At 39.4% G+C, this 26,163-nt stretch overlaps 7 protein-coding genes across 8 annotated transcripts in view; 4 read left to right on the plus strand and 3 right to left on the minus strand.

Annotated features, from left to right (window-relative positions):
- The window catches only part of LOC132194566 (LETM1 domain-containing protein 1), a 33,530-nt gene extending 32,721 nt beyond the window's left edge, over positions 1 to 809 (minus strand). Inside the window, exon 1 of the mRNA XM_059615909.1 lies at positions 791 to 809. The gene's annotated coding sequence lies outside the window, so the exon portion shown is untranslated. The remainder of the gene's footprint in view (positions 1 to 790) is intronic.
- LOC132194564 (DNA-directed RNA polymerase I subunit RPA2) lies at positions 746 to 5,465 on the minus strand. The gene is made up of 16 exons (XM_059615907.1): positions 5,119 to 5,465; positions 4,872 to 5,066; positions 4,570 to 4,809; positions 4,335 to 4,507; positions 4,134 to 4,283; positions 3,715 to 3,977; positions 3,545 to 3,658; positions 3,356 to 3,484; positions 2,702 to 3,282; positions 2,471 to 2,647; positions 2,319 to 2,420; positions 2,152 to 2,261; positions 1,950 to 2,100; positions 1,743 to 1,899; positions 1,563 to 1,688; positions 746 to 1,334 (listed from the first exon to the last, which is right to left on the minus strand). Exons 1-16 carry the CDS (start codon positions 5,335 to 5,337, stop codon positions 838 to 840), a joined length of 3,384 nt encoding a protein of 1,127 aa, XP_059471890.1. The 5' UTR covers positions 5,338 to 5,465; the 3' UTR covers positions 746 to 837.
- A 185-nt stretch (positions 5,466 to 5,650) lies between these two features.
- On the plus strand, positions 5,651 to 6,713 carry LOC132194652 (uncharacterized protein C1orf131). Its single transcript, XM_059616068.1, has 4 exons — positions 5,651 to 5,770; positions 5,822 to 6,141; positions 6,200 to 6,416; positions 6,505 to 6,713. The coding sequence occupies exons 2-4, from the start codon at positions 5,831 to 5,833 to the stop codon at positions 6,571 to 6,573; spliced, it is 597 nt and encodes a 198-aa protein (XP_059472051.1). The 5' UTR covers positions 5,651 to 5,770; positions 5,822 to 5,830; the 3' UTR covers positions 6,574 to 6,713.
- A 278-nt stretch (positions 6,714 to 6,991) lies between these two features.
- Positions 6,992 to 8,387, plus strand: LOC132194649 (thiamin pyrophosphokinase 1). Its single transcript, XM_059616066.1, has 4 exons — positions 6,992 to 7,424; positions 7,520 to 7,758; positions 7,865 to 8,123; positions 8,184 to 8,387. Exons 1-4 carry the CDS (start codon positions 7,283 to 7,285, stop codon positions 8,303 to 8,305), a joined length of 762 nt encoding a protein of 253 aa, XP_059472049.1. The 5' UTR covers positions 6,992 to 7,282; the 3' UTR covers positions 8,306 to 8,387.
- Positions 8,388 to 9,335: 948 nt separating this feature from the next.
- On the plus strand, positions 9,336 to 11,510 carry LOC132194648 (uncharacterized). The gene is made up of 2 exons (XM_059616065.1): positions 9,336 to 10,049; positions 10,633 to 11,510. The coding sequence occupies exons 1-2, from the start codon at positions 9,477 to 9,479 to the stop codon at positions 11,308 to 11,310; spliced, it is 1,251 nt and encodes a 416-aa protein (XP_059472048.1). The 5' UTR covers positions 9,336 to 9,476; the 3' UTR covers positions 11,311 to 11,510.
- Positions 11,511 to 11,846: 336 nt separating this feature from the next.
- Positions 11,847 to 13,508, plus strand: LOC132194650 (small nuclear ribonucleoprotein-associated protein B). Its single transcript, XM_059616067.1, has 5 exons — positions 11,847 to 11,987; positions 12,055 to 12,421; positions 12,709 to 12,876; positions 13,032 to 13,097; positions 13,323 to 13,508. The coding sequence occupies exons 1-5, from the start codon at positions 11,985 to 11,987 to the stop codon at positions 13,340 to 13,342; spliced, it is 624 nt and encodes a 207-aa protein (XP_059472050.1). The 5' UTR covers positions 11,847 to 11,984; the 3' UTR covers positions 13,343 to 13,508.
- A 1,614-nt stretch (positions 13,509 to 15,122) lies between these two features.
- LOC132194816 (Krueppel homolog 1-like) lies at positions 15,123 to 20,903 on the minus strand. 2 transcript variants are annotated; one of them, XM_059616331.1, is made up of 4 exons: positions 20,699 to 20,903; positions 18,049 to 18,548; positions 17,295 to 17,636; positions 15,123 to 17,133 (listed from the first exon to the last, which is right to left on the minus strand). In XM_059616331.1, the coding sequence occupies exons 2-4, from the start codon at positions 18,520 to 18,522 to the stop codon at positions 16,489 to 16,491; spliced, it is 1,461 nt and encodes a 486-aa protein (XP_059472314.1). In that variant the 5' UTR covers positions 18,523 to 18,548; positions 20,699 to 20,903; the 3' UTR covers positions 15,123 to 16,488. The 2 variants fall into 2 exon arrangements, with proteins under 2 accessions (XP_059472314.1, XP_059472312.1); XM_059616329.1 differs by lacking the exon at positions 20,699 to 20,903 and adding an exon at positions 19,506 to 19,670.
- Between the last annotated feature and the right edge of the window lie 5,260 nt (positions 20,904 to 26,163).

The following is a 26,163-nucleotide window of genomic DNA, read 5'->3' on the forward strand; positions in this document are numbered from 1 at the left end:
AGTTCGTCACATTCGGCCCCTCTGTTGCTCGCCGGAAACGAGTCGAACGAGATAAAACGAAAAAACGCGAGCCTGAGGTGGGATTTTATATCCTCGGTAATTACATACATACTCATGCACAATTTTCGCAAGTGAATCACACACGTGACACATTATACCGGTGTGTGGTGAAATAAAAAAAATTTCATTTTTTTTCGTCTATAAAAATTATACGAGTGTCCGGGGAAAAGTCACAGAATGTTATTCCGTAAAAAAGATGATACATTTAATTTTAATTAAATTAATAAATTAATTATTTTTTAACTGAATCAATTAATATTTATAATAATATTTAATTTTAAGTTGTGTTGAATTCAATTTTATAAATTAATTTATAAAATTTTAATTTAGGCATGAATGATTTAATAATAAATTATTAATTCGCAGAGAATTGAGTTTGAATTCAAAAAATGACAAAATTTTGGCATTTCAATTGCTATAAATATTTTAGATTATCTAGAACGCAAAAACCTTACTAAATCTCTATTCCCATCAATTAAATCTTTAAATCAAATGTTATAGTAAATTGACAATTGAAGAAACGTAATATTGTTAACTTGAATTATAAATTATACGTTTTCAGCTCTAGGCTGACAAATAAAATGATAATAATAATTGCTATTTTTAAAGATTTTGGAACCTTCTTAGTGATAGACAAACCCTCCCAATTATTTAGGAAAGGAATTTGAAAAGAAGGAATTTCATATAAAAGAAAACAAGTGGTAATAATAAATTTTAATTGAAAACTCACAGCAGTTGTTGATGTTGGATCTCTTCAAAGGCGTCTCTCTTGTCTCTTCACCTGGTGAGCTCGAGTTTGAGCGAAATGTTGACAGAAGCAAGTTGAGCGGCCAAATAGCGCAGGGAGTGCGGCAGTTCGACGCTCTTCACTTCCCCGGCGCCAGGGCCGCAGACTCGACAGTTCTGGGCCTCGGGGACGCCCAACTTACTCGGCACGAGACACACACTGAGGACGCTGCCGCACTTGGTGCAACACATGGTTTGGCTTTTGTCTGAGCAGTGGAAAAGTCGGTCTTGCAGCAGGAAGGAGGCGCCGTGTGAAATGATCGAGTCGCGCTCCATCTCGCCAAAACGGACGCCACCGCCTCGGCGCCGACCTTTGACCGGCTGCCGCATCACAGGGTCGACAGGGCCCACCGACCGCACCTGCCACTTGTCAGACACCATGTGGCGCAGTCGCTGGTAGTAGCAGACGCCGAAGAAGATGGAAGCTTCCATCTCTTGTCCGGTCACACCGCTGTACATTCGTTCGGTGCCATAATAACTGTAGCCAGCTAAAATCAATTTCAAAGTATTATTTGAGGTTGAATTTTTTAAGCAAATTTATTCTTGAAATGAAAAAAATTGCTCAAAATTCAAGAAAAATGTGTGTGAAAAAAATACACAATTAAAATTAAATTGTCTTTAAATTCATCAGTAACCTTCATTTTGAATAATTTTTTTTAACCAAATTTCAAATTAATCAAACAAATGTATTTTAATAAATTATAAATTGAACTGACCTTCGACAAGCATTTTGCCAAAATAATCAATGGCAGTGTCTTGCTCTGAAAAGCGGAAAGGAGTAGCGTCGTGCACTCTTCCATGCACAGCTGCCGATTTCCCGGCCATAAGCTCAATCATCATAGCTGCAAAGAGATTCAATTTAAAATGAAATATAAACAATTTATTCCAAATATTACCGATTGTCATTCGAGATGGGAAACCGTGGGGGTTGAAGACAATGTCCGGGGTGAGGCCAGACTCTGTGAATGGAAGGTCTTCGGTCGGCCACTTTCGACTGCAGATGCCCTTTTGACCAGCCCTGCTGGCAAACTTGTCACCCACTGTGGGGTTCCTCTGGAAATTTAAATTAATATTTCTCTCTATAATTTCCAGTTGGCACTCACAGGCACTCTGAAGGTGATGCACACTCTCGGTGCGTGACCTCCTCGAGTTCTAGTTTGTGGCACACCACAAAGTCTGACATTGTCCACCAAAATTTCTTCCTTGCTGTGGTGCCGGTGAACTTTGAATGTGTTAGTTGCCATGTCGTAGGAACTAAACAAATCAATGTTGTAAAATTACAATAAATTATAATGAGTTCTCTACCAGGCAATAGGGTCACCCTCTTGCAAATGACAACCAATGAAGGGAAGACCATCGTGGTCTAAAAACTCTGTCAGCTCAGGTTTGGTAGGGTCAAGGGCAAAATAAGAGTTCTGCAAAATCAGGGATAATTTAATAGGTTTTAAAAACAGGACTCTTATTTTGCTTACTGGAGTGAGGTCGATGAATTCAGACTTGTAGATGGAGCCGTGGCCAAGTCCTCGTTCGTAAGAAGATTTGTTGATGATCATAGCGTCCTCCATATCATAGCCCTGTAATATTATTTTAATTTTATAGTTTAAACATTATAATTCAGTCTTACTGTGTAGGAAATGACAGCAACAATTGCATTCAAGCCCATGGCATTATTGTCTAGGTTGACGGAATCATAATGGGCAGTTCTAAAAAGTGGCGCTGCAGGAGTCAACAATCGGTACAATTTTGTTTCAGCTTGCAATCTCCAGGCATGAGTTGGATTTCCCATTGATTGCTTTCCCATCTAAAATTGAACATTTTGATTAAAAAGGAATTTTGATCTCTTTTCAAATCCAACCTGACACTGGTACATATTTCGGGGACTCTGGTTGCAGTCAGGCATGGGAATCAAGTTGGCCAAGAGGCTGAGAAAGGCTGTGGGTGAGAGCTCGAGGTGGGTGGCCTTGGACTCGGCCACCTCTTTGGGACGGACGGCCACCTGCAGCCGGACTTGCTCCAAAGAGCCGAGCATTTCAATTTTCCGCGTGGCAATGTGAAGAACGCGTCGCATGAAGCGAGCGGCTCCGGAGAAAATGTAAATGCCTGGATACTGGCCACGAACGCCTTCTTCCTTTTCAATCAGGCAAATTTCAACGCCCGAACTTATTCGTTTGCCTTCGATTTTCAAGAGGCGCAGGGTGTTGGTCATCTTTTGTGCTTTTTCCCGCTTGATCACCCCCATGACTCGACCGTCCACATGCACAAAGTAGTGGTTGTTGGCTGCAGGACGGTCTTCGATAGGAACAACGCCCAGAGAGCGCAAAATTTCGGGCAGCTCGTCGATTTTCTCAGGTGCAGTGGTTACAATACAGTTCTTGGCCAAGTGGTTTAAAAGACCACAGGGCGTTCCATCAGGGGTGTGGACAGGGCAGATGAAGCCTAGAATAAAATAAAATGTAATTGGAACCTGATATTTGGGTTTAACTATAAAAATCACAAATCAAATACTAACCCCAAGCATCTGGCAAAAGCTGACGAGCGTCCGTTGTCCTCATTTCTTGGAAGAATGAGCCTCTATGAATGGCTCGGAAATGGGACATGTACCTCATTCTGTTAATGTTCTCGGCCACAATGGTCAACCCTGAAGAAAATTTAATTTTAAGTCAAATAAAATTAGAATTAAAGATTAGAAAAATCTAACCTTTGTCTTGCATAAGTCCCAAGCCTGAGATGGTTGCAAGATTTCCAGTGGCCAAAAAATTAGCCATTGAACTCTCAAATGTGCCACAACGCTTGATGCAGGCTTCCAGCTCCTCTAAAATGTTATGATTTTTTTTTTAATAAAAATTAAATTAAATCTAGATTGACAACCTTGATTTAAATGATAGTTTTTTATTCCTTTGGCAGCAATTCGTTTTGTCATGACAGACTTCAGAAGGATGAGCCACTTTTCCAGTTTATCTCCAATCACTTGCATGTACAGATTTCCACCAAGCAGGGCCTCATGCATCATGACGCTGTCCGCCGACTCGGTCTTGATTCTATTCTGTACTAATGCGTACAACTTGCGCACCATCTCACAAATGCACTCAAACTTGTCTTCGTCGTTCTCCAAATGGATGCAAATAGAGCGTCTGAAAATAGAAGTCAAAATTGCAAAATGATTAATTAATTTAGAAAATTTAAACAGCCCAAATCAAATATGTGTCCCGTAGCCTGTTGCGCGATGATTGGAATAGTTAGATGAGTGGCCAAGGAATAAACAAGTAAAAATTCTCAATGCTCATCACCTAATTATAAACTCTCCAACTTCTTCATCCGTGTACCAAGTTGGGAGTCGACGAAATTTATATCTAAAGTTACTCCCAAGGAACTTGAGTGCGTCCTGCTTTGTGTGAACCTTTTCGTCATGGGCCTGCCGCAAAATTGTTTTCAAACACCTGAAATTTTCACTGTCAATGGACACACAAAAATTAGCCTGGAAAAACTACCCCTGATAGTATTGATCGTCCTCAGCGCCATGCAGCAGATTGTGGAATATGTCGAGGTCACTGCGCTCACTCAGTGCCCTCAGCATCACACTGACGGGCACAAAACACAAAGTCCTTTCGTGGGAAAACATGAATTTGCACGAGCCATCGAGCAAAAAGTGCACCACATTGTTCTGAGAAAAATACAAATACATAATTATGAAGCTCAATTTCAATGTAAAATTTTAAAACGTACCACAGATCGCAAGTCTTCGGACACACAACGCATCACAATGCCTAGGTCGGAGAAGGACGGACCCCTGTTTTTCCAAGAGCCTCGCTGCAGGGCCACCGGAAAATTGCGTCTTGTGCTGATCAGCATGCGGACGAGCCGCTCGTGTCCTTTGATTATGAAAAAGCCGCCCCAACAGTCCTCCTCCTCACCAGCATTCACAAGTTGGCGGGGAGACATGTCACTCAGATGACACGCTTTAGACTGAAATTTTAAATTAATTACAACAAATTGATAAAATATAAATGATAAGACTTAATAAATACCTTAACCATAACAGGAATCTCGCCTAGATTTAAATTGATAGGCGTTCGAGGATCGCCATTTAACGTCCAGCTTAGTTTGGCCGTAAAAAGTCCCTTATAGGTTTCGGCTCGTTGTCGACATTCGCTCGGCCGGATAAGCACACTCTTGATCGGAACATCAGATTGGTGAATGGCTGGTCTGTGCAGCTTCAAGTCCTAAAAGATTTTAAATTGCGTAAAAATTTGAGCCAGGCATTTTGGTACGAACCGAAATGGAAAAAGAAACGCGCGTCTTTTCGTCGGGCAATTCAAACTGCAAGGGTTCCAGGTACTTGGTCACCAATTCAAAGCCGTCGCTCAGCATCCAGTTGAACGATTCAATGTGCGGTGTCCCGAGAGACTCGAGCACCGGGTTCGGCTTTTCCGGCGGAATTCCGAACGTCGGGGACGTCAGGTGCCGAAGACTCGGCGCCTGGTGTTCTTCCATGCTGAGCAAAACGAGCTCCTCAGCTAATTAATGTAAAAAACTGCAAATTTGTTGATTTTTTTCACAACGCACATGGGCACAAGACAAAGACGAGCACATGGACTCAAAATTGTTGTTACCTGCAATGTTGCCAACTTAATTAAAATTGGAATATTTATTTTTGGTGCATATTTTGCCATTAAAAAAGTTTTATTTCAATACTGCTTGTGTTATAATTCTAATATAAATAAAAAATTAACTATTGGTCTCAGTAAAACATAAAGAGATAGTGAAATTATACACACTTTGAACTTTATTACGTTGGCATTTTGGAGCCAACCACAACAAAAACAAAACTGCGGAAAGGCAAATGCATGCAGCGTTGCATGCAGCCATGCATGCGGAAGACTTCTGAGGGCTCAAAATTTCATTAAAATCCTGTGTCACATTTAAAGTAAGTAATTGTTCATGTTTCTGATTTTCTTCTTATCTAATCTTGTTGCAGAATTAAGAAATGGAAACTCGGGTTTTGACAAAAGCGGCTGCGTTTCGTCTGAACGAGCCGTCTCCTGTGGAAGTTGTGATTTTCAATGAACGTCGATCGAAAAAGGAACAACCCAGCAAGCCAATCCTTGACTCGATCAGTCTCAAGCCTGTAGATCAACATTCAGAACCCCAGAAACCATTCAGCATGAAAAAAGCGCGGTTCGAAGTCACGAAACTGGCCATGACTTCTCTGAAGGCTGCTTCGAAAGTGGAGGCCAAGGAGGCTTTGGCCCTCAGCTTAGGGGCCAGACCCAAAAAGCGATCGGCCGTTAATTACAAGTAATTTTTTTTATTTGAATATTTTTGTTTCTTAATAATTATATTTCATATTTTTCAGAGAGTTGAAAGCTCAAAAGGCGGCCGAGAAAGAGATTGAGGAGCAAGAGGAAAAACTTCGGTCTCTTGGAAAAATTCTGAAACGAACGGGCAGGAAAACCTCATCGGGGAGAACAATGGGCTCTGGAACTGCACCCAGCAAAAAGACAAAGGGCACTCCTAAGGCTGTAAACAAATTGAAGACGGGAATTTTAGGGAAATATGGAAAAGTCGATAAAGTAAGATTCAAATATTCAAAAACTTTTTACATCTAAATTTCAAAATTATGATAAACTTGTGCTTTAATTTGCAACTTTTTTGTTCCAGGCCAAAATTAAGGCAATTAAGAGTAGTAAAATGATGGGAAGTGGCAGCAAAGGCAAAGGCAAGAGATGAGTAATGTACCTTTTTCATATTAAAAAAATTTATTGCAATTTTTAATTTTTACATTATTCCTAATGAGAAATTTGATTCATTAAAATATCCACCAAAAATAAAATGAAATTGAAAATTTAATGTAAAATTATTGTCTTTTTTAATTTGAAATCAATTGAACGTATGAAGTGAGGAAGTTTTTATTATTATTTTATCTTTTATTTTTTTACTCTCAAAACTACCATTAATTTTATTGAATTTTTCAAATGAATATAAAAAGTTCTAATTAATTTAGTTATTTTTTTATCATGACAAACAGCAAAAATAAAATAGATAAATCGAAATAAAAAATAATTGAAAATTTGGAAAATTTGATAAATTTTAATCAAGTCCTAAGTCCTTAAAATGCTGTTTTCAATTAAATTGATTGTCTATCTATATAGGAAAAGTTTGTGTTGTCTTTTTCCGATTTAGCAAGAAAGATCTGCGCGCTTCGACCACGCATGCGCAAGAAATGTGCCAAACCCCTTTCTCGGCAAAATATTTCTGCGATTGTAAAGTTTCGCTCACAATTCGCTGATAATGTAGCAGTGGTCGCATTATATCTTGCCATCGAGCTGATATTTTTTTACCGAACGCCGACTTCCGTCTTGCCGCAACTGCCCGAGCAAACAAAACGGAGCGTCAACGTTTTCCTCACATAAAAACTTGACTGCAAATCAGCACCACGATGAGCAAGGAGAGCGCAAAGTATTTTTGGAAAATTGAGGATTTGTTCAATGAAAGTGGTTCCGACATCAACTTTGCTTTGCTCATCCTCAATCAGCCAATTCTTAGCACACCAGAACTTGTGATTTCTCTGTGGAAAAGAGGTAAGAAAGTTATTTTGTTTTTGCTTGAATTGTTTCGCAAATTATTTTTAGAAATTTTATTTTAAACGTTTAAAAATAATTTCATTATTATAAAGCGGCGGTACGGATCACTGTTGACGGTGGAAGCGACAGGTGGCTGCAGTTTTGCCAAGTTCACGAACTAAATTTGATCCCCGATCTAATCACTGGCGACTTGGACTCGGTACAAAAGGAAACTTTAGCTCATTACAAAAGTCTTGGTACCTCCGTGATACATACTCCGGATCAAGACGAGACTGACTTCACAAAGGCTCTCAAAGAAACGGCCGCATGGTTTGCTCAAAAAAGGGTCGAGGTGAATATTTTTTTTATCTCAATTTCAATTTTTATTTTATTTTTATAATTTTTTTAGTAAATTAAAACTGCTCGTCACTGCTAAAACAAAAAATTCAAAATTTCAGCCTCACGCTGTGATATCATTGGTAGAAACGTCTGGCAGAATAGACCAAATTATGGCGAATATAAATACACTATTCAAGTCCCACGCGATTATTAAATGTCCAGTCTACCAACTTGCAAGCAATTCAATTTCGTGGTTGCTGGACAAAGGGCACCACCAAATGATCATTCCAAGAAGTTACAACAACAAAATTTGCAGTCTGGTGCCCATCGGCAACCCTGCCCTCAGCGTATCCTCTTCCGGGCTTAAATGGAATTTGGGTAAAAAAAATAAATTAGCCTGATTTTTTTTTAGTAAAAATATTCTTTTTGATTTCCCAGATAATCAGGGAATGAAGTTTGGGGAGTTAATAAGCACGTCAAACATGTTGACTCCTGCTAGCGACGGCCTTGTCACTGTCGCAACCGATTCCGTACTTATGTGGTCAATAGAACTTAATTAGGCGGCTCGCTGGAAGAGCATTCTTGTAACTTGCCTCATCAATTGCTGTTCTATTTATTAAAGAGTTTTTATCTTTTCGATTAATCTTGACTAATCTTATTTGCACAAATTATAGCACGATCAATCAATATTCATAAGATTATATGCACTTTGGGTGAATTACGACAGTGCAATAACGTCCATAGGCAATAAAGGGAGATGATTAATTTTAGCGAAGTTAAGAATTAACAGCTATCTTGACGATAATATGAAAAATTCATCTGCTGGGCGCTATTTTCATTTTATATTGTTGCTTTTTGCATTTTTGATCAATATTTTAATGGTAATCATTATGACATTATCAATTTTCTAAATCAATATAAAATGCCACTTGATTTAATAATCCTACCCAGAAACACGTCACTGCTGACTTTCATTAATCAGATCAGATTCATATAATCAAAGACAAAAATGACAGTTTATGCAACACTCTTTGCACGCGTGCACAGCACGTTGTCTACATTCATACTAGCGATTATTTTCAGACCTTCAAGGCCTCATGATTTGCGATTAAATAATTTCACCACAGTTCATAAATTGAATCAAACTTATACTGTATATTTTTCTTATCGAGATAACGGTTTTTGAGTGTTTAAATTAACTTTAAACTTATTTAAAGAGCAGCACACGTGTAACTTGATAATTTTAAAATAAGGATTTTACTTATCAAACTATACAATTTTTAGAAATAAAGAATTTTCAAGCAAAAGATAATCAAATCGCTGCCTGCAAAAAACTTTTTCAACTTTCAGTTTTTTTTTTTAATTTCACAACATTTTTATAATTTCTGTTTATTTTGTAAAAAAAAAAATACATATCGCCAGGAGACAAACCTTGATAAGGAAAAAAAAATACAAGCCACATTTCAAATGTGCAAATGAAAACTGCTAATATATTTAACAATTGGCCTCTCTGTATTATTCAGCGCAGAAGGACGAATAAAGGACTGTCGCGGTTTGAGCGCGTCAAGTGTTTTATTTGTTCATGGCACTGATAACGGGTTCTGTAGTAGGAGCGAGCAGTAGAAATTCCCGTCCCCAATGAGAATAGCCCACGGTATCGGCAACAGTTGAACTTATTAACTCGGCCTTCTAACGTTCGGAGCTTCTCGAGCGCCTGTTGCTAAACCGACCATGGCAGAGGCGGAGTTCACGCTCAGCACCATTTCGGCGAAACTGACGCCCGAAATTCTGCAAAACGCCGCGCAGCAAATCTTCAGGAAGAAGCTCAAGAAGGATGACATGCCGCAAATCAGCAGGACAAAGGTCAGCCCGGCGTCGGCCAAGGGCGACGGCTTCCTCGGCATCATTTACCGCATCGTCGTGACCTTGACCGACGGCACCGAGTTGCGACTCATCGGCAAAGGGTTGCCGGCGAACCTGGTGCGCCGAGAGGCCTTCAAGTGCAACGAGTGGTTCGCGCGCGAGGTCCACTTCTACTCGGTCGTGTGCCCCGCCCTGAGGTCCCTCGGCGGCGCGTACCTGTCCGTGGCCGACTGTTATTACGCCATGTCCGACGGCATGAACGATTTCCTTCTGCTCGAGGACCTGCTTGAGTCGGGCTTTCAAATGGCCGACAAGAAGGCCGGTCTCAACACAATCCAGACCATCTCTATTTTCAAAATGATGGCGCGTTACCACGCTCTGTCGCTCAGCCTGAAGGTGCTCCAGCCGGAAAAGTTCAAAGAAATCACCAAAGACATTAAGGTAAATAATTTTTTTTTTATTTAGCATCAAATTACATATTTTTCTAATACTTTAAAGCAGTGTAAAGTGTAAATAAAAAATGATGAAAAAAATGAATAATTTAATTTTGTTTTAGAGTTCAAAATCAAAATGGAATTCATATTTTGTTTAATTTAATAATTTCTTCTATGCTTATAAACTTAAATTTTAAACCTTTTCGCCAGCTTTTCGCGTTTAATTTATCAGATTTATGAATAAAATTAATAACTTTGCAATCATTTTTCTTATAAATTAATTTTAAATTTTAATTTAAATTAACTCTATTCGTAGGTAAATTTTATTTTTCTTGTTTATTGTTTTAATTCAAACTAACACGATATAAACATTAATCGTCAATGTCAAAGATTAAAAAAAATTATTAATTAATTAAATGGTCACATTTCACATTTTTCCCAATTTTTCCATTAATTGATTTTCAATAAAAATTTATTGGTACAAAATATGATTAGATTATTTTCTTTCTTTAAAAGCTTTAATTGTTAATGGAGAAAATTGTAGACAGAATGTCAATTAAAATTTAAAATCTCTTATTCTGTGATTTTAGGAGGGCGTATATAATGAAAACGGTGACGATTGGATTGGAAATTATATGGAAAACCTGGGACAGCTCATCGAGCGCGCCGTCCAACCTGAGCTTGGCGACACTCACTACCTCGAGCGGTTCAAGAAATTCAGCGAGCGCAAACACATGTTCGCCCTGATGCAAGAGTACGTGGCCGCCGACGAGTTGCGTGTGGTGAACCACGGCGATTCGTGGGCCGCAAACTTCATGTTCGACAAAACCGGCGCCATCGCCAAAGCCATCGACTTCCAAATCACGCGCCACTCCAGTTTGATGATGGACGTCTCGACGGTCATCTTCGCGTGCACCACTGACGAGCACAGAAATAATTTGGGCGGTGTCAAAGGAATTTTGAGGATTTACCACGACGAAGTGCTCAAAGTTTTTGAAGCGTTGAACGTCGATTTTCCTGAGGATTTTTCTATGGAACGTCTGCTGAAGTTGTGGCCAAAATTAGGCGCCTTCGGTCTGAGTCTGTCCATCGAGTTGGTGCCGGTGTCCATGCAGGATCAGGACGAGGTGAAAGATCTGGACGACACCGGTGAGAAGGAGGCGTCCACCTTGGAAGACATGACTCATTTCGAAGAAATCACCAAGCCAGAGCAAGTAAAGCGACTTGTGGACATGATTAAGTTAGCTGTCGACGACGGTGTGATTTAAATACAGAAATTTAGCAACAAAATTTGTCACGAGATGTTTTAAAACTTAAAACAAAATTATATAGAATCATATCATTATATTAAATGACTTATGTATTATAATTTATTGTGACGCAGACAATTAATTGTCCTGAGATATGTTTAAAAAAAGTGCCAACTAATAAAAGGCTAAAATATTCAAATAAAAAAATATTTATCCCTATATAATGTACAAATTAACCCAGATTAGAACCGTTTTTAAGGTATAGTTTAGGATTCTTTTTAATCTTTAAGTAAAATTTTACAAGTACTAGGGCGTAGAAAAAAAGGCTGGAGTAGTTGAGAGTCATTTGATTAAAAAGTGGTCTGCAAGATAGGACAGTATTAATTAATCGCCAGATAACTATTTGAACGATGAAAACCTTTTCCAAAATAATCCCACTCGAATTAAAATTAAATAAAGGCTTATTTACGTAGACTTGTCCACAATTAATACCAGAAAATATACAATAAGAAATTACGAGCTATGATTCCGACGTGCGCCGTTTTTACCGCGCTTCGTTTTGTATTCGACGAAAGCGCCTCTAGCGGCTTATTAAGGGAACTTTAATTTGTTGTTGTTTGGAATTCGGGTTGAGGACGCCGGTTTGCCGGCAATTTTTTCATCGGCAATCATCGGGGCCCACATCCGCAAAAATGGTAAAATTATTCGCAATTTTTGTACTTTAAACATTCAGTAATTGAAAAATCTTAATCGTTTCCACAGACGATCGGCAAAAACAACAAGATGCTGCAGCACATCAACTACCGAGTGCGAGTGATTCTGCAGGACTCTCGCACCTTCATCGGCACCTTCAAGGCGTTCGATAAGCACATGAACCTGATTCTGGGAGACTGCGAGGAATTCCGCAGGGTCAAGTCGAAAATCGCTCGCGGCGTCGACAAGGAGGAGAAGCGCGTACTCGGCTTTGTGCTTCTGCGAGGAGAAAACATAGTTTCACTCACCGTTGAGGGACCTCCGCCTCCTGAGGAGGGTCTTCCTAGGGTGCCGATCCCTGGTGCGGCCCCTGGACCTGGAATGGGGCGCGCTGCCGGACGCGGAGTTCCAGTTGGAGCCGCTACTGTCCCCGCAGGTATAAAATCTAATTAATATAATGAGAATTTAATTTAATCAACTTAAAATTAGAATTTTCCACAATTTCTTGATAATTCCTTTTTTTTTATAAAATTCAAGTAATAACAATCACTCTTTAAAATTTATATTCAATGTATATTTAAAGTTTATTGATTAAAATAAATTTGGACCTAATTATCATTATTCTGAAAGTTTGGAGTGAAAATTTCCATTGAAATTCATTTTTATTTTTTCTTGATTTTGAATTATCTGGTGAAAATACTTTTAAAAAAAAAAATTTTTCAGGCTTGCAAGGTCCTGTCCGAGGAGTTGGTGGACCGTCTCCGCAAGTCATGGCTCCCGGTGGCGGACGGGGTGCGATGCCCCCAATGGGTGGACCTCCAAGACCACCCATGCCAAGAATGCCGCCTGGTCCTCCTCCAGGTATGATGGGACCACCACCAGGAATGATGGGTAATTTTTACGCATTATTATTCACAACTTGATTTAAACAAAATTAATTCCTACAAAAGCTGGAAACCTTTTTATTCCTAATTCTGTTTCAAGAAATTTAAATTTAGATTGTAATGCAAAATTTAAAAAAATTATTAACAATTCAATTATTTCAGGCATGCCACCAGGTGTGATGGGCCGTGGAATTCCTCCTCCCGGGATGAGAGGTCCTCCTCCCCAAGGTTTGTTTTTTGTCAATGACCCAAATTCAATGTAAAAAGATCAGATACATTATTTTAGTCTTTGTAAGCTGAGCTACCAAATTATCATTAAATATTCTGTGCATAATTTTTAATTGTTTTAAAATCGTTACCAAAACCTCCTGTCAGTATTGACTATCTTTTCCTAAATATCTTATTAATTCTAAGATTTTCTACCTTGTCTAAATATGAATATAAAATTTTTAGGTCCTCCCAGGCCGTTTTAAGGAGAATCCGTTTACAAGGTGAATGAACGATTGTACGAAAGCAAGCGTGAGAGCCGCGAGGTATATTCGTGTTTTTGAATTTGCTGCGCACCGATTGATTGATGTACATACATTCTTTTTTAAATGCTAGATTTTAAGAAAGCCAAATAAATTTGAGCACACAAAATGTTGAGTTTTGAGTCAAATTTGCCCATCTGTATCTATTAAGCAGTATGAATTACATTTAAATTAATTTTTTAAGACTTAATTGTAATATTTGAATAGATCACAGACACCTCAAAATTCATTAAAATGATTTGATATGTAATGTTTAAAAAGAGTCAATTAATATGCACAATTATTTTTTCAATCTGATCACTATGGAAATAAAAATATTGAATATAAATATAGAATATAAAGGATTTGAACAAATAAGCATTGATATTAAACACAGGACAGTACCATACACGTCTTTTATAGCGGCCGCAGAATCTCTCGGTGATGCCAATTAGTAATATTTGAGTTATATATTGAGAATTATAATAATGAAATAGAGATATCAGCTGGGCTCTCCAGTCTTTCCACATTATTTATAGATTAAGTTTAATTGATGAGTTGAAAGTGGGTTAAAGTAGGTTTAGGGGCATCAGTAAATGCGATAGAGGCACAAGTGCCTTTAAAACGTGTGTTATAACTCACATAAGATCATTTAAACGTTCATCATTTGCCCTTCGGTCAGTAGTGTTCCTACTTATAACCAACCTTCAAATTGGGCTAAGAGAACAAGTATTAAAATGATTGTTTCAGTAAAGCGTCTAGGTGTTAGTTTTAGCCCAACTGCTGTTAATAATATAATGGATCTTTTATAAATTATTGCTTTTAGTTTACAAAATTTGTATTTTTTATCTTTATTGATATCAACTGAAAATGGAAACAGTTTTGCAGTAATTAATTAAATTAAGAAATCAAATTAAATATTTTTCTTATTTTCAACCCCACCTGTGATCCACCCAAGAAGGCTCGGGTGTCGCATTCAGTACGTGGCGCCGCGACGGATAACGTTTGAAACGAGAATTACAGTAGAGTTGACGCAGGACGCACTTGCCGCGAAATTCGCCTAGGATTTATTATTTGGATTTAGAATTAAAAAATTTAATACCTAAATTTGAAAAAAAAAATGCTAGGAAAATAATAAATACCATTAATGTATTAAATTAAATAACGTAGATTATTAAGAAGTCCTTGAAAATAGGGAAAAAAATGAAATATGCCCGAAAAATTTAAATTTGCATAATATTTGCAAAGATATAATTTTGCGCTGAGATAGGCCAGCTCTACATTTTTCTGGTTGAGCAAGGATGTGAAGAGTGCAAAAAAGTATAGTTGATTAGAAAGTAAAAGCGCTCTCGGCTACTTTCCATCTAACCAGCCATAGTCTCTACTTTGCGCGCTCGAAAATAAATGTTAAAAGAAGATTTCGCAACCTGCGCGAGTCTGCAAGGTCGAGGGGAAGGGGGGCCCCTTCTCCTCTTGCTGCAGCTAATTGGCACAGGGCACACTTTTCGCAACTGACCCGCGGAAGGCGAGCGCGGTTGCCTAGGCTGAGCCTAGCTTAGGAAAATAATGAATTGGCTACTTTTGCATTTGTTATTTCACGGCGGCCAATCAGTTTTCAATTGACCCACTTGCGAACGCAGTTGACTTGCACAAATTATTCATCTGCTTCGTATTTGTCTAATAATTTGATGAAATGAAAAAAAATTAAGGGTGCGGAATTGGAGTAAAAAACTTTGCTTTTAGAGTTTGGTAAATAATGTTTTGAACTTTAATTCTCGTGTTTTGTGGCGGTACATAATATTTTTCTTATTTACACATTTATTATAGAGACACGCGTGGTTCTCTTTCATTTTTTTTTCTGTCTGAGGCTAACGATTTTTAGTATTATTTTGACAAACAGCACATGTGGGAACAAACGATATAGAATCTTTTATCAATTCGGGGCAAAAAGGTAAAAGAGCAGATGAGAAACGTCTTTGCGCTTATTTTGTCATATATATTGTTACACAATCAAAGTTCAGCGGAGGACGAGAACAACACATCTTTTTATTTTTTCACTTATCTGCTGCTAAAGTGTGTGTGTTTTTACAGAGTGTGTATGTGCGATTGTCGCGCATTCATTTGTAGGTGTTTGGAAAGGGCTCTGAGCTTTTGCAGCAGTTAACATTGTTGAGCTCGCAACAATCGACAGACGCGACCGCGCGGATCGAAATTTCGCGTTACTTTTCTTTTGCATATAATCAGTCCGTTTAGAGGAACGAAAAGTTAAAAATTCATTTTTTATTTTAGTTTTCTCTCCCAGAAAAAATCGAAACAATCAAAGAAAAGACAGTCTTGTGTTTGTCAGTGAATTCAGATTTGTCGCGCTCGTTTCGATCCGCAACAGAGTCGCAATAATTCGCAGTCTTAAAATAGTACATACATATGTTTTGCCCCTGATCATTATATATATTATACTTTTGTCGGAAAAAATCAACTTAAATCTGCTCAAATATCAAAACTCACGGCGAAAATCTCATTTTTACAGCAGTGTCTGCACAAAAAAACTAGAAGAGGCGACTAACAAAAATAATAAATTCAATTACCGTCAGTTAAAAGGTTAAATATATAATTTTAAATGTCTATCGAGGAGAAACTCGTTTCCTCGGAGTCTGACCCTCGGAAAGTCGCAATAAATTAAGTAAAATATATAATAATAATCTTAAACGCGGTGTGTGTGGATTACTTAGTATTACATTGTAATTAATCTGCGTGAGTTGTGAATTTTTTCTGCCGGCGTCGCCTCTCAGGCTCCGCTTGAAATATAAATATATTTTGGCCTTTCCCATTTTCAATGGTACTCGGCTCGACTTCTTTTTCTCTCAGTAAGACTTCTTTTTACACAATATGTATAATATATAATAATTATCTTCTAGTAATAACGCTTAAAAGTTAATTTACTCGCGCCAGGCGCGATCGAGGAAATTCTGTTCGTGATTTTTTTTTCGCAAGGCGCCGCCGGGCGGCGCCTGTTGTTATACAACTGGCGCGAAATGCTGCTGCGAATCGAGTCCTCCACCCCCTCTTTGAGTCCAGCGGAGGCGCCGATTGCTTTGGAATGGCGAGGTAGTTCAGTGGGCGTCGCGCTTTGCGAACCGAATCACCGACGAACTGCGCACCGGCGTCGGCTCCGGCGGCGGCGCCTCCTGCAGGTAGCGCTGCAGGATCATCTTGGAGCGTTTGCGCGGTGCCGCGGCGCCGTCGTCGGCGCCTGGATCCGGCGACGACGACGGTGACGGCGACTCGGGGTTAGAGTTGGGCGGCGTCGGCAGAGGGGTGGGCACCCCTCTTTTCCGCCGCTCCAAGAGCAGGTAGTCGGACGCCGCGACGCCGTTGGAGAGGTAGTCTGTTGGCGCCGTCCCAGAGAGCATGGACAGCGGGTCTGGACACAGGCGTATGGATGGTTCAATTGGCGCCGCGTCTTCGTCCACCCGGAGGGGTGGCGTCGCTGAGGAGGACCGAGAGTCTTCGTCGTCGTGCTGGCGCCGAAGGGTGCCCTCGCGGAGGTCGATGGCCGTCAGCAGGGCGGGGTCGATCGAGACCCGCTCGGCGCGAGGCGCCGCCGGCTGTCCGTAGGGAGACTCTTCGAGAGGTGTTTGCATGGCCTGCTGGGCGGCGTGGTTGTTCACCTCGTTGCTGCCCGAGTGTGTCTTGATGTGCGACTCCATCGACTTCTTCGAGTTGAAGGTCATGTGGCACAGGGTGCATTTGTAGACCTGAGGACAAAATTCGAAAAAAAATTAATTACTTTAATTATTTGTAAATTTAAAGTAGATTTCATGAAAAATAAAGAACAGGTCACCTTTTGAGGTCACCTGTCCTTTTTAATTTATCATTTTATCAGTTTCATATCTTCTTATATATATTTTTTAATTACCTTTTGTCCGAAATGGGCGACCTGGTGGAGCTTGAGGACGTGGTTGTAGCCAAAGGCCTTTCCGCAGATGTCGCACACGTAGGGTTTTTCGCCCGTGTGCGTCCGGGAGTGCACCTTGAGCTGCTTGGAGCACGTGAACCCCTTGTGGCACACATTACACACGTACGGCTTTTCGCCGGTGTGCGTGCGCGTGTGGATGACCAGTTGACCTGACTGGATGAAGGTCTTGCCACACACGTTGCACCGGTGCGGCCGCTCTCCAGTGTGGATGCGCATGTGCCGGTGCAGTTTGCCTGAGTGCTCGAATGCGCGTGCGCAGACGTCGCATTTGTAAGGTCGCTCCTGAGAACAAAAAAAAATCATGTTAATTTAATTAAATTATACAAATTTTAGAAACTTAAATTAAAAATCAAAAAAATTGTGCACTGATTTTTTTTCTTTTTGAAAAATTTGATTGCATTCAAAAATTTAGAATGGATTTTAAATATTTGATTAATAGTTTATTTTTGCACAAAATCACTTAAAATTTTCTTAAATTCTGTTGAATCCGAGGTTAAAGTACATATTGAAATTTAATTACAAATTTTAATTTTTAACATTAGAAAAATCGAATAATTTCTATACTTCGGTTCTAAATTAATAGAAAATGATTTAAAACTTAAAAAGTTCATAAACTGGTTTTTTTTATTCATAAAATTTAATTTAAATGTTGTAGTTTTTTCTAAAGTTCATATCTTTTTGAGGCGTTTCTCACCTTGGTGTGGATGCGACGGTGTACGCTGAGGTTCTCCTTGACTGAGAAGGACTTGTGGCAGTACTCGCACGTGTACGGCTTTTCGCCGGTGTGCGTGCGGAAGTGGCGCGTCAAGCGCGCCGGCACCGCGAACGTTTTGCCGCAAATCGTGCACGGGTATGGGTCCTCGCCGGCGGCGGCGGACGTCGGCGCCGTCGACGTGGTGACGGCGTCGTTGGGCGCCTGCATGGCGGACGCGGGCGGCAGAACCACCGTGGACGCCGTCGGGGCCGCGTGCGAACGCATGTGGTTCTGGTAAGTGTTCTTCTGCGCGAAGCTCTTGTGGCACAGCGCGCACTGGAACGGCGCAGACGCGAAGACCTCCAGGTCGGGGCTGCAAACGACGCTGTTGACGCTCGACTGTGCGGGCGCCGCTTCCACGGGCTTCCCGCTGTTACTTGTGGTTCCTTCTGCTGCGTGCAGATAACCAACCATCTCCGACACCTTGCTCCAGAGTGATTCTGCAAAACAAAACAAACACAAATTTATAAATAAATCAGCCAAATTTAATTATAATTGATATAAATATTAATGCAAATTGGGCAAAATAGGTTGTTTAAACGGTTTTTGATGAAATATTCAAATGAAAATCCAGAGGATTTCGAAAATGCGACTTTCAGGAAATAGCACTAGACTGTGTGATGCGGCCCAAGTACAGAGACAAGTGAATGCACGCGGCGTGAATTTGCGCTCGTACAAGTCACTCTTTGCAAATCGCGCGTACCGAGGGTGTGGCGGAGGAAAGTAGGTTCACGTGCCACTCTCCAACGGAGGAAATAGCAAAAATTGCTGCTCGGATGACAAACGACGTCTTTGGAATAGACAAAATGACCGAGTTTTGCGACTTTGTTCAATACTCGGTTTAAAACGCTATCAGAAGATTTTAAAACACAACTCATGCAAATGCGGAAATATCAACAGTAGCTTACTTTGGATAAGAAAAATAAATGCAAAAAGGTGATAGAGAGAAAGAGAAATCGAGTTCCTTTCAACAAAATAATATGACTTAAATTTCTGTTAAGAAAGTGGAAGAAGCTTTAAAAAAAAAATAATAATAAGAACTTCCGGAAATTAAAACAAAATTTGCTTCTTGCTCCTCAGTCAATTCAGTCAATTGTCTTAAAATTAGAATTAGATAGAAATTCTGAGTTAAAAACAGTTGGTTTCAAGAGAAAAACTTTTAACTTAACATTATAGCAGCAAAAAAGGTATTTTAACTAGTTTTTGAATTTATTTATTCCAAAGGAAATAATCTAATTTTTTTTAAATTGTTTAAAAAAATTTGATGAAAATTTTTAAATTTCATCAAAGTTTTCTGATACATTAATTAAATCAAAGAAAAACGATCAAAATATGCAAAAAAAGAATTAACAAAAAAAAATTTAATTTGAAGCTCAAGATTCGATTTCGGGTCCTACCGTCTAGCCAGAGGAGCTTTTTCACTTGGTCGGGGTTCGACGGGCGTTTTGGCCAGGAGGAGGAGGAGGGTGGTTGCGCCATCGGAAGAGCAGACGGAGCAAATGGGTCCTATCGCACCGAAAATCCGAATGCAACTGCAGCGGGCGCCGCCTGCCGAGTGCATTTTAACCGAGGAACGCGCGAGTCCCGAATTTCGACGCAGCCGACTGCGCCCGGAGAAAGTCGAGGACCCCTCCAGTTGCGCCAGGTCAGTGCCTCGACCCTGCTGATGGCCGCGCGCGGGCACGGCGCGTGCGTCCCGCGACGGCCCCCTCGCGATCGACCCCCTGCAAGAGGCTGCGCCTCCGCCGGGGATTCTAAGGCCGCCGCCAGCGCCGCGCCGCGCCAAATCAGCGCCCGGTTAGGAGCCTCCACGTGGAGCACATGAATCGGCTCTTTACACTCGCGGCCTCGCTCGCTGCTCCGATCCCTGCCTGCGCGTCCCGCCGCCGACCTAACCCATTCCTTCCGCCCCCCGAACCAACCCCTGCGCCGCGACCTCACTTGCACACCAAAATGTTGCTTCCATTTTTCCGCTCTTAGCCCTCTCGGAAAATCTAATCAAGATTGTTGAACAAATAAAATATAAATCATGACCTCCCTCACTGGCCGAAAACCTTGGACTTTTTTCGTAATCGCCCGAAATCCGAAGGTGCTGAAATAATTCAAATTAATTCCTCTATTTGGGGTTTTGCAAATTCTATTTTTTTAATTTTTGAAGGTTGCGCTTTTTTATCGCCAGAGTCACGCGCGCGTCTCTGCGTCGGTGAAGAAGCAGGAAATGCGCGAAATTGTTGGCAAAGGTGACCCCGATCGCAGGTTGTGCCGAATCTAGGCTAGGTCAGTTTCTCTCCTGCTGGCTGCACAAAAGAGAAATTGCACGTTGCACGTAACACGACGCGCGCGGTGCAACCTACTTGCAGAAACCGTTTCTGCAACGTGCAATAATTTCACTCGGGGCCCTTCACTTGCATACACGCGATTTTCGCAATCGCCAATGGATAAAATTTTTAATTTTAATATATAATTTAAATTATAATTGTTTGAATCGAAATAAGGCTCGGGAGTGCGCGTTGCGAAACCCGGGGGGGCCGCGCAATTATTTTCGGCTCGCGAGATAAGGCGGAAACGAGTGCGAAATTTCGGCGCTTACCTGATCAGCGTCGGCTGAGGTGCATTTTGGTCGGCGGGCAGAAAGACCAAGTGTCGGGCCGACGTGTTGCGACGGGGGTTCGGGATAAAGTGGCGATGCGAGGAACCGAGAACGTCTAGACAATCAAAAGCGGAGCTTGACCAACCCCACGGTGTCGCGTAGAGTGCCTTAGCATAGAGAAACCAACTCTGTGTTTACGCGCTCCCTCCCCTCGCGCCCCTCTCTGGCTTCGCGGAATAAAATCTCGCTATCTCCCTCTCGCTCTAAAAGTGCGGCCCTCCTGCTTCAAACACCCATGGATTGACTGCTGCGACCCTGGCCAACTTGACAGAGTTTTCAAATTTGAAACTCTTTTAATTATTACCAAAATCTTTTAAAAAATCACAATATTTTATTTTATTTAACTATTAAATAAAGAAAAATAATTTTTAAAATTATAAATAAACATTTTTGTTAAAATTTTAGGGTACATTTTAATTAGTTAGGTTGGCCGTCGGCGACGTCACCGCTGCTATGAACGACCTACAGCTCGTGTGCGGGGGAAGGGGGAGTACGAGGGCAACGGGCTCACCGAAAAGAGGCACGTGGAGGCTCCTAACGCGGGCTTGCGACGTTTGAAGCGCGGCGCGTGGAGCCAATAACATAACTCCGCCCGCAGATAGGGGCATTGCGCAGCGGCGGATCCGCGGGCGGAATTAACTCGCGCGGACTTTGCTTGCACGCGCGCCCAGCCGCGACCTGTCAAGGACCGCGGCAGTCTTGTTATGATTTCCGTCGACGGACCAGCCCCCGAAATTGACCCCGCGGAATTACCCGAATCGCGCAAAAAGTCGCGCAGCCCGCGGGATCGATATGAGGAATATGCGCATTAGAACCGAAATCACCTACCTCAACGCGATGTCTGTTATTATTTGTCTAATGTCGCGATTACAACCCGAGACTGCAAATTTTTTTTTTATTGGAATCATTTAAAAATTAAAATTTAAGATTTATTTATTTATTTTTAATAAACGTTGTGGGAATTGGGCTGGCGTAGCCTTGGGATTTTTGCTGGGCAGGCGGGCGGGGTGAAGCCTCGTGCCGAGTTTTTCGCGAATCCACGGCACGGGGGGAGGAAGGAGCGAGTTGCTCTCTCGACTCCTCTCTTCTCTCTCTTCTCTCGCGGCGGATAGTTGTTGCAAAGAGAGCCTTCCGTAGCTATTTGACCGCTAACGAGAGTTGTTCTCAGCTCGCTACACGTGGAGCGGCGGCCGCGACTAGCCTTGCTTTTGCACAGAGGCTCTTGCCCCCTCGCCTCGCTCGCACGCGCGCACTCTCGCCGCGAATTTTCTTTCACTCGCGCCCCCCGCTCCTCCTCTCCAGCATTAAAATTAGCAAGAAGCAGCGCAAAAAGTGTTAGGCTAGGTATTTATCACACACGTGCACTCGCCCGAGAGCAGCGCCACGTAAAAAACAAATGCCTATTTCTGCCCCCCAGACTCATTCGGGAATCGCGCAACAATTCTCTCTCACGGCTCTTATATTTATCAAGGTTGCTTTTTGCCGGAATGTTATTTTATTGAATTTATTCTTATAAAAATTTATTTTTCTTTTCATCAAATTTGTTTTAGATTGAATTTTTTTTATAAATGCGCTCGTAAGCGACTTTAATATAAATTTGCACTATAAAGTGTTCGATTTATCTTCCAACTCGGTATATCCGTTACGTGATTAACTATTTTCGCCTGCCCCCATTTAGACCTCGCTATTTTTAAAACAAAGAGGATCCATTATTTATCACAACTACTTATAACTTTTTAAAACATGTTTTTTTTTATTATTACAGTTTCAAATGAAATAACATTAATTTTTAATTTCTTGGCAATGAACAAAATTTAATTCAATTAACATTTTTCGGAGCCCTTTTAAATTTTGAAAAACAAATTCGATTTGATGTGGATAGATAAGCTTTACAAAACGAAAAATTATTTTTTTAAATACCGATTTTTTTCATTTTAAAATTTACAAATTCAAATAATTTGTTATCTGCAAGTAACAAAATATTTAAAAAACAGCTTTTTGAAGATTTATTTATTGAATTATAAAACAAATCATGATTTAAATAATTGTAAGCTAGAATGCTTAAATTGTGAAATCTCATCGTTCGCAAAGTAAATCAGCTATGTTTATAATTAATTACACCATCAAACGAACAAACCGAATTTTAGGAAAAAAATTTCCAGGCAGAGATACATTTTTATTTATAGACTTTATTTAACATTAATTCGTCATTTAGACATACAGCGATTTTATTATTCTTGGTTTCTTTTTCCATTTAAACAACAAATTTTTTTTAAAATTTAGGAAATTAAACAAAAATTAACTCTATCTATAAAATTTCCATTTCTTCAAAAATAAAAAATAATAATAATATAAGTTTTTCTAACATTGCATAATAATATTCTTTGAATGCATCGGAGTTTTATTTGAAAAAAAAAATTTCCTCAGCGACCAAAGATACTTTACGAGCCAGTTTATGCTTGAAACTAAAATATATATAAATATAAAAATATTTATATAAACTGTGCCAAGAACTCGTCGATAAATAAAATAATTCCAGATCTAGAAGTTGCCGCTATACGCAAAAAAATCAAATAAAGAATATAATCTTGGTTAAATTAGTATACTTTATAATTATTTAATTTAATTTAAAATTAAATGTGTAGTTTAAAATGTGAACATATATTAAATAAAAAATTCTTTAAACCTTTTCTTCTATATTTTAAATTGCAGAATTATTGATTTTTGTAAAATTTTATATCTATATCAGCGTAATATAAAAAAATTGCTATACCAGCTAAAATTTTGGTAATGAAATCCAATTTTAAACAAATATTAAATGATGGTGAGTGAATTAAAATTAGCAACGGTGTTAAATATCATTTCCGCACTAATCAGCAGGAACAAAGCGCGATACAGGCAAGAAGTCGCTCGCGGTGTTTAATAATAAACAAATCGCAGAAAAGGCAAAGAAGTGCTTTTGTGTCCTATGGAGCGGCGTCGGTTTCGGAGCACACGTGCGGTGCACAGAGCAGGGCTAGGGTCGGGACGGTTGGCGCGGCCGCGGTGCCCTTGAGCGCGAGTCACATGACCTTCTGCGCTGGCAATCGCTGGCCTTGGCTCTTTTCTGCCGCTTTTCGCGATAACAGCTCAACACCGAAGCTGTGGTGCAGTCGTCCGTCGCCCACCGCCGGCCTCTCTACGCGTCTAGCGTTGGCCTAGGCTGCATTCGCCAATCTTGCTTGCAGGCGCGAGCGGTGCCGCCGCCGCCGCCGCCGCCGCCGCGGTTAACAAAAAAAACCCGCGGCCCGTGCAAATGCGTTGCGAAATCGCGCGCCGCGCCTTTGTTGTGCACGCGCTTCTCGAAACGTCCATTATCACCGAAATTATAATGCGTCACGCGTCTTTTGTCGTGGGCTAATATTTGTGGTAACAATTTTTTTTATCAAGCGCACTCTTACTTGAAAAAGAAATAATACAATAAACTCAATTAGAGCGATAAACCATGAGCAACCTGCAAGCAAAACGTATAAAAGCCTGAAATTGTCTGACAATGAAAAAAAAGTAAAAAATACCAAATTAAAATTTTGAAAATAATTTGATTTTAGTAACAACGATTGCAACAATTTTATAGAAAAGTGAAGATACAGTAAGAATATTTTATTCAGTTCATTGTATAATAAAGATTTTATTTACGTTTGCCTTGACAAAATTTTATTTCAATATTAGTCCTAATTTTTTTTTTAAACTTTTGCGTATTTTTCTACCTAAAAGCAGTGCTGGTGCCATTATTTACAACTAAAAATAAAATCTAATTTTCTTATAAATATTAAATTACAACAAGAAATAGCTTAAACAGATGTGCGAAGTTATAAGAAAACTTGTCTCAAAAATATTATCAACTATAAAATGGTTTTAATACGGTTTAATACGAAATAAACGAATTTTGTTAAATTGATACTTGATTCCTCCGCAACAGTTGCTTGAACTTTACTTAATGCTTTATTTATAATTGATAATGGTCAGTACTATTATTTTTTTTTACACAGGAACAAGAAAAACAAGTTTGTATTTTCTGTTTGAATAACTTTTTATATATTTGCACAAGTGTGCGCGGTCATTGCTTTTTGGATAGGACCACCTATACTTGTAGGGCATTGAATTTTATTTCAAGTTCCCACACACAGAATAAGAAGCCGCTACGTGGTGTATAATTATTTTATTGATCAGACGCCTTGAGCGTGCAACAAATAAATAATCGATTTAGCGCACCTTCTTTGAGGCAAATATTTTTTATCTAACGCCAGCAGCCTAGTAATTTTCATACAATTGCTAAAATGAGAATCAGTATAATTTTTTTTCGACGGAATTCAAACTATTTTTACAAATAGCATTTCTTTAATTATTCAAGCAAAGCTACAAATATAAGCTTGGTTGCTCTGAAAAAATTGAGCCACTTTTATTATTATAAAATAATTAAATGTTGTGTTTTGACTTGACATAACTAGGCCATTTGTGGATAGAAAGGGCAAGAAAGGCCTCTTTTTATCAACAACATATTATTTTATGTATAATTAAAAACTTAAAAAGTAAACAATAATACAGGCGCATTTAACTTTTGAACTGAAGTGAATTTAAAATCAGATAAAATTTTAGTGTTTTTATCAAGCCTTAAAAATTAAAGATAACAAACCACTCGTGCGATATAAGGAATTAAAAAAATGCTGATAGTGCGTTATGCGAGTAAACCGTCTGCCGCATGTTGATCAAAGCTAAAGGGCAATGGCCAATGACGTTTTCGCCTGATGAGAATCTGTCACACAATTTCCCACGCCGGAGATTGAATATGTGACTTGTAAGTATTTAAGGGATCAAAGGTTCAACACAAATACTGATTTTTTTAACTTAATTGATTTCATAATGTTATGCTATATCATACATTTCTTTATTTAAATTTTACAGCATAGACTTTTAATTTATATCTTTAATACTTTGACACTTATTTTATCTGCAAGAGTTCAGACCGCAAGAAAAAAAATTGAAGCTTTACCACCAAACAGCTGACCTCAAATTTCCATCTACAAACAAACATTTTAAATTAATCCACATTTATTTAGAATATTAATTTATGTTAAATATTTATTAATGTTGATTTTCTTCATTAGATAACAAATTTGTTGTTTCGTCTTCTCCAAAGTAATAAAATTTTAGGGCCAAATTCTAAAAAATGTTTTTAAACTGAAACAATTCAAAATTTAATAATCAACATTATGCTCAAAGAAAAACTAAAATTAATTTTTATTGCTCATTACTTGTTACTTTGCTTTCTAATAGCATAATCAAGGTGTTGCTGGTTGCATTCAATTTTAAATTTGGGCTCTTTATATTTTCCACAAATTCTGAAAACTTGCAGGAATAAGAATAAC

The sequence above is a fragment of the Neocloeon triangulifer genome, unplaced genomic scaffold (genome assembly GCF_031216515.1).
Source record: "Neocloeon triangulifer isolate White Clay Creek 2 clone unplaced genomic scaffold, ASM3121651v1 ptg000008l, whole genome shotgun sequence".
In the NCBI taxonomy this organism is placed as follows: Eukaryota; Metazoa; Arthropoda; class Insecta; order Ephemeroptera; family Baetidae; genus Neocloeon; species Neocloeon triangulifer.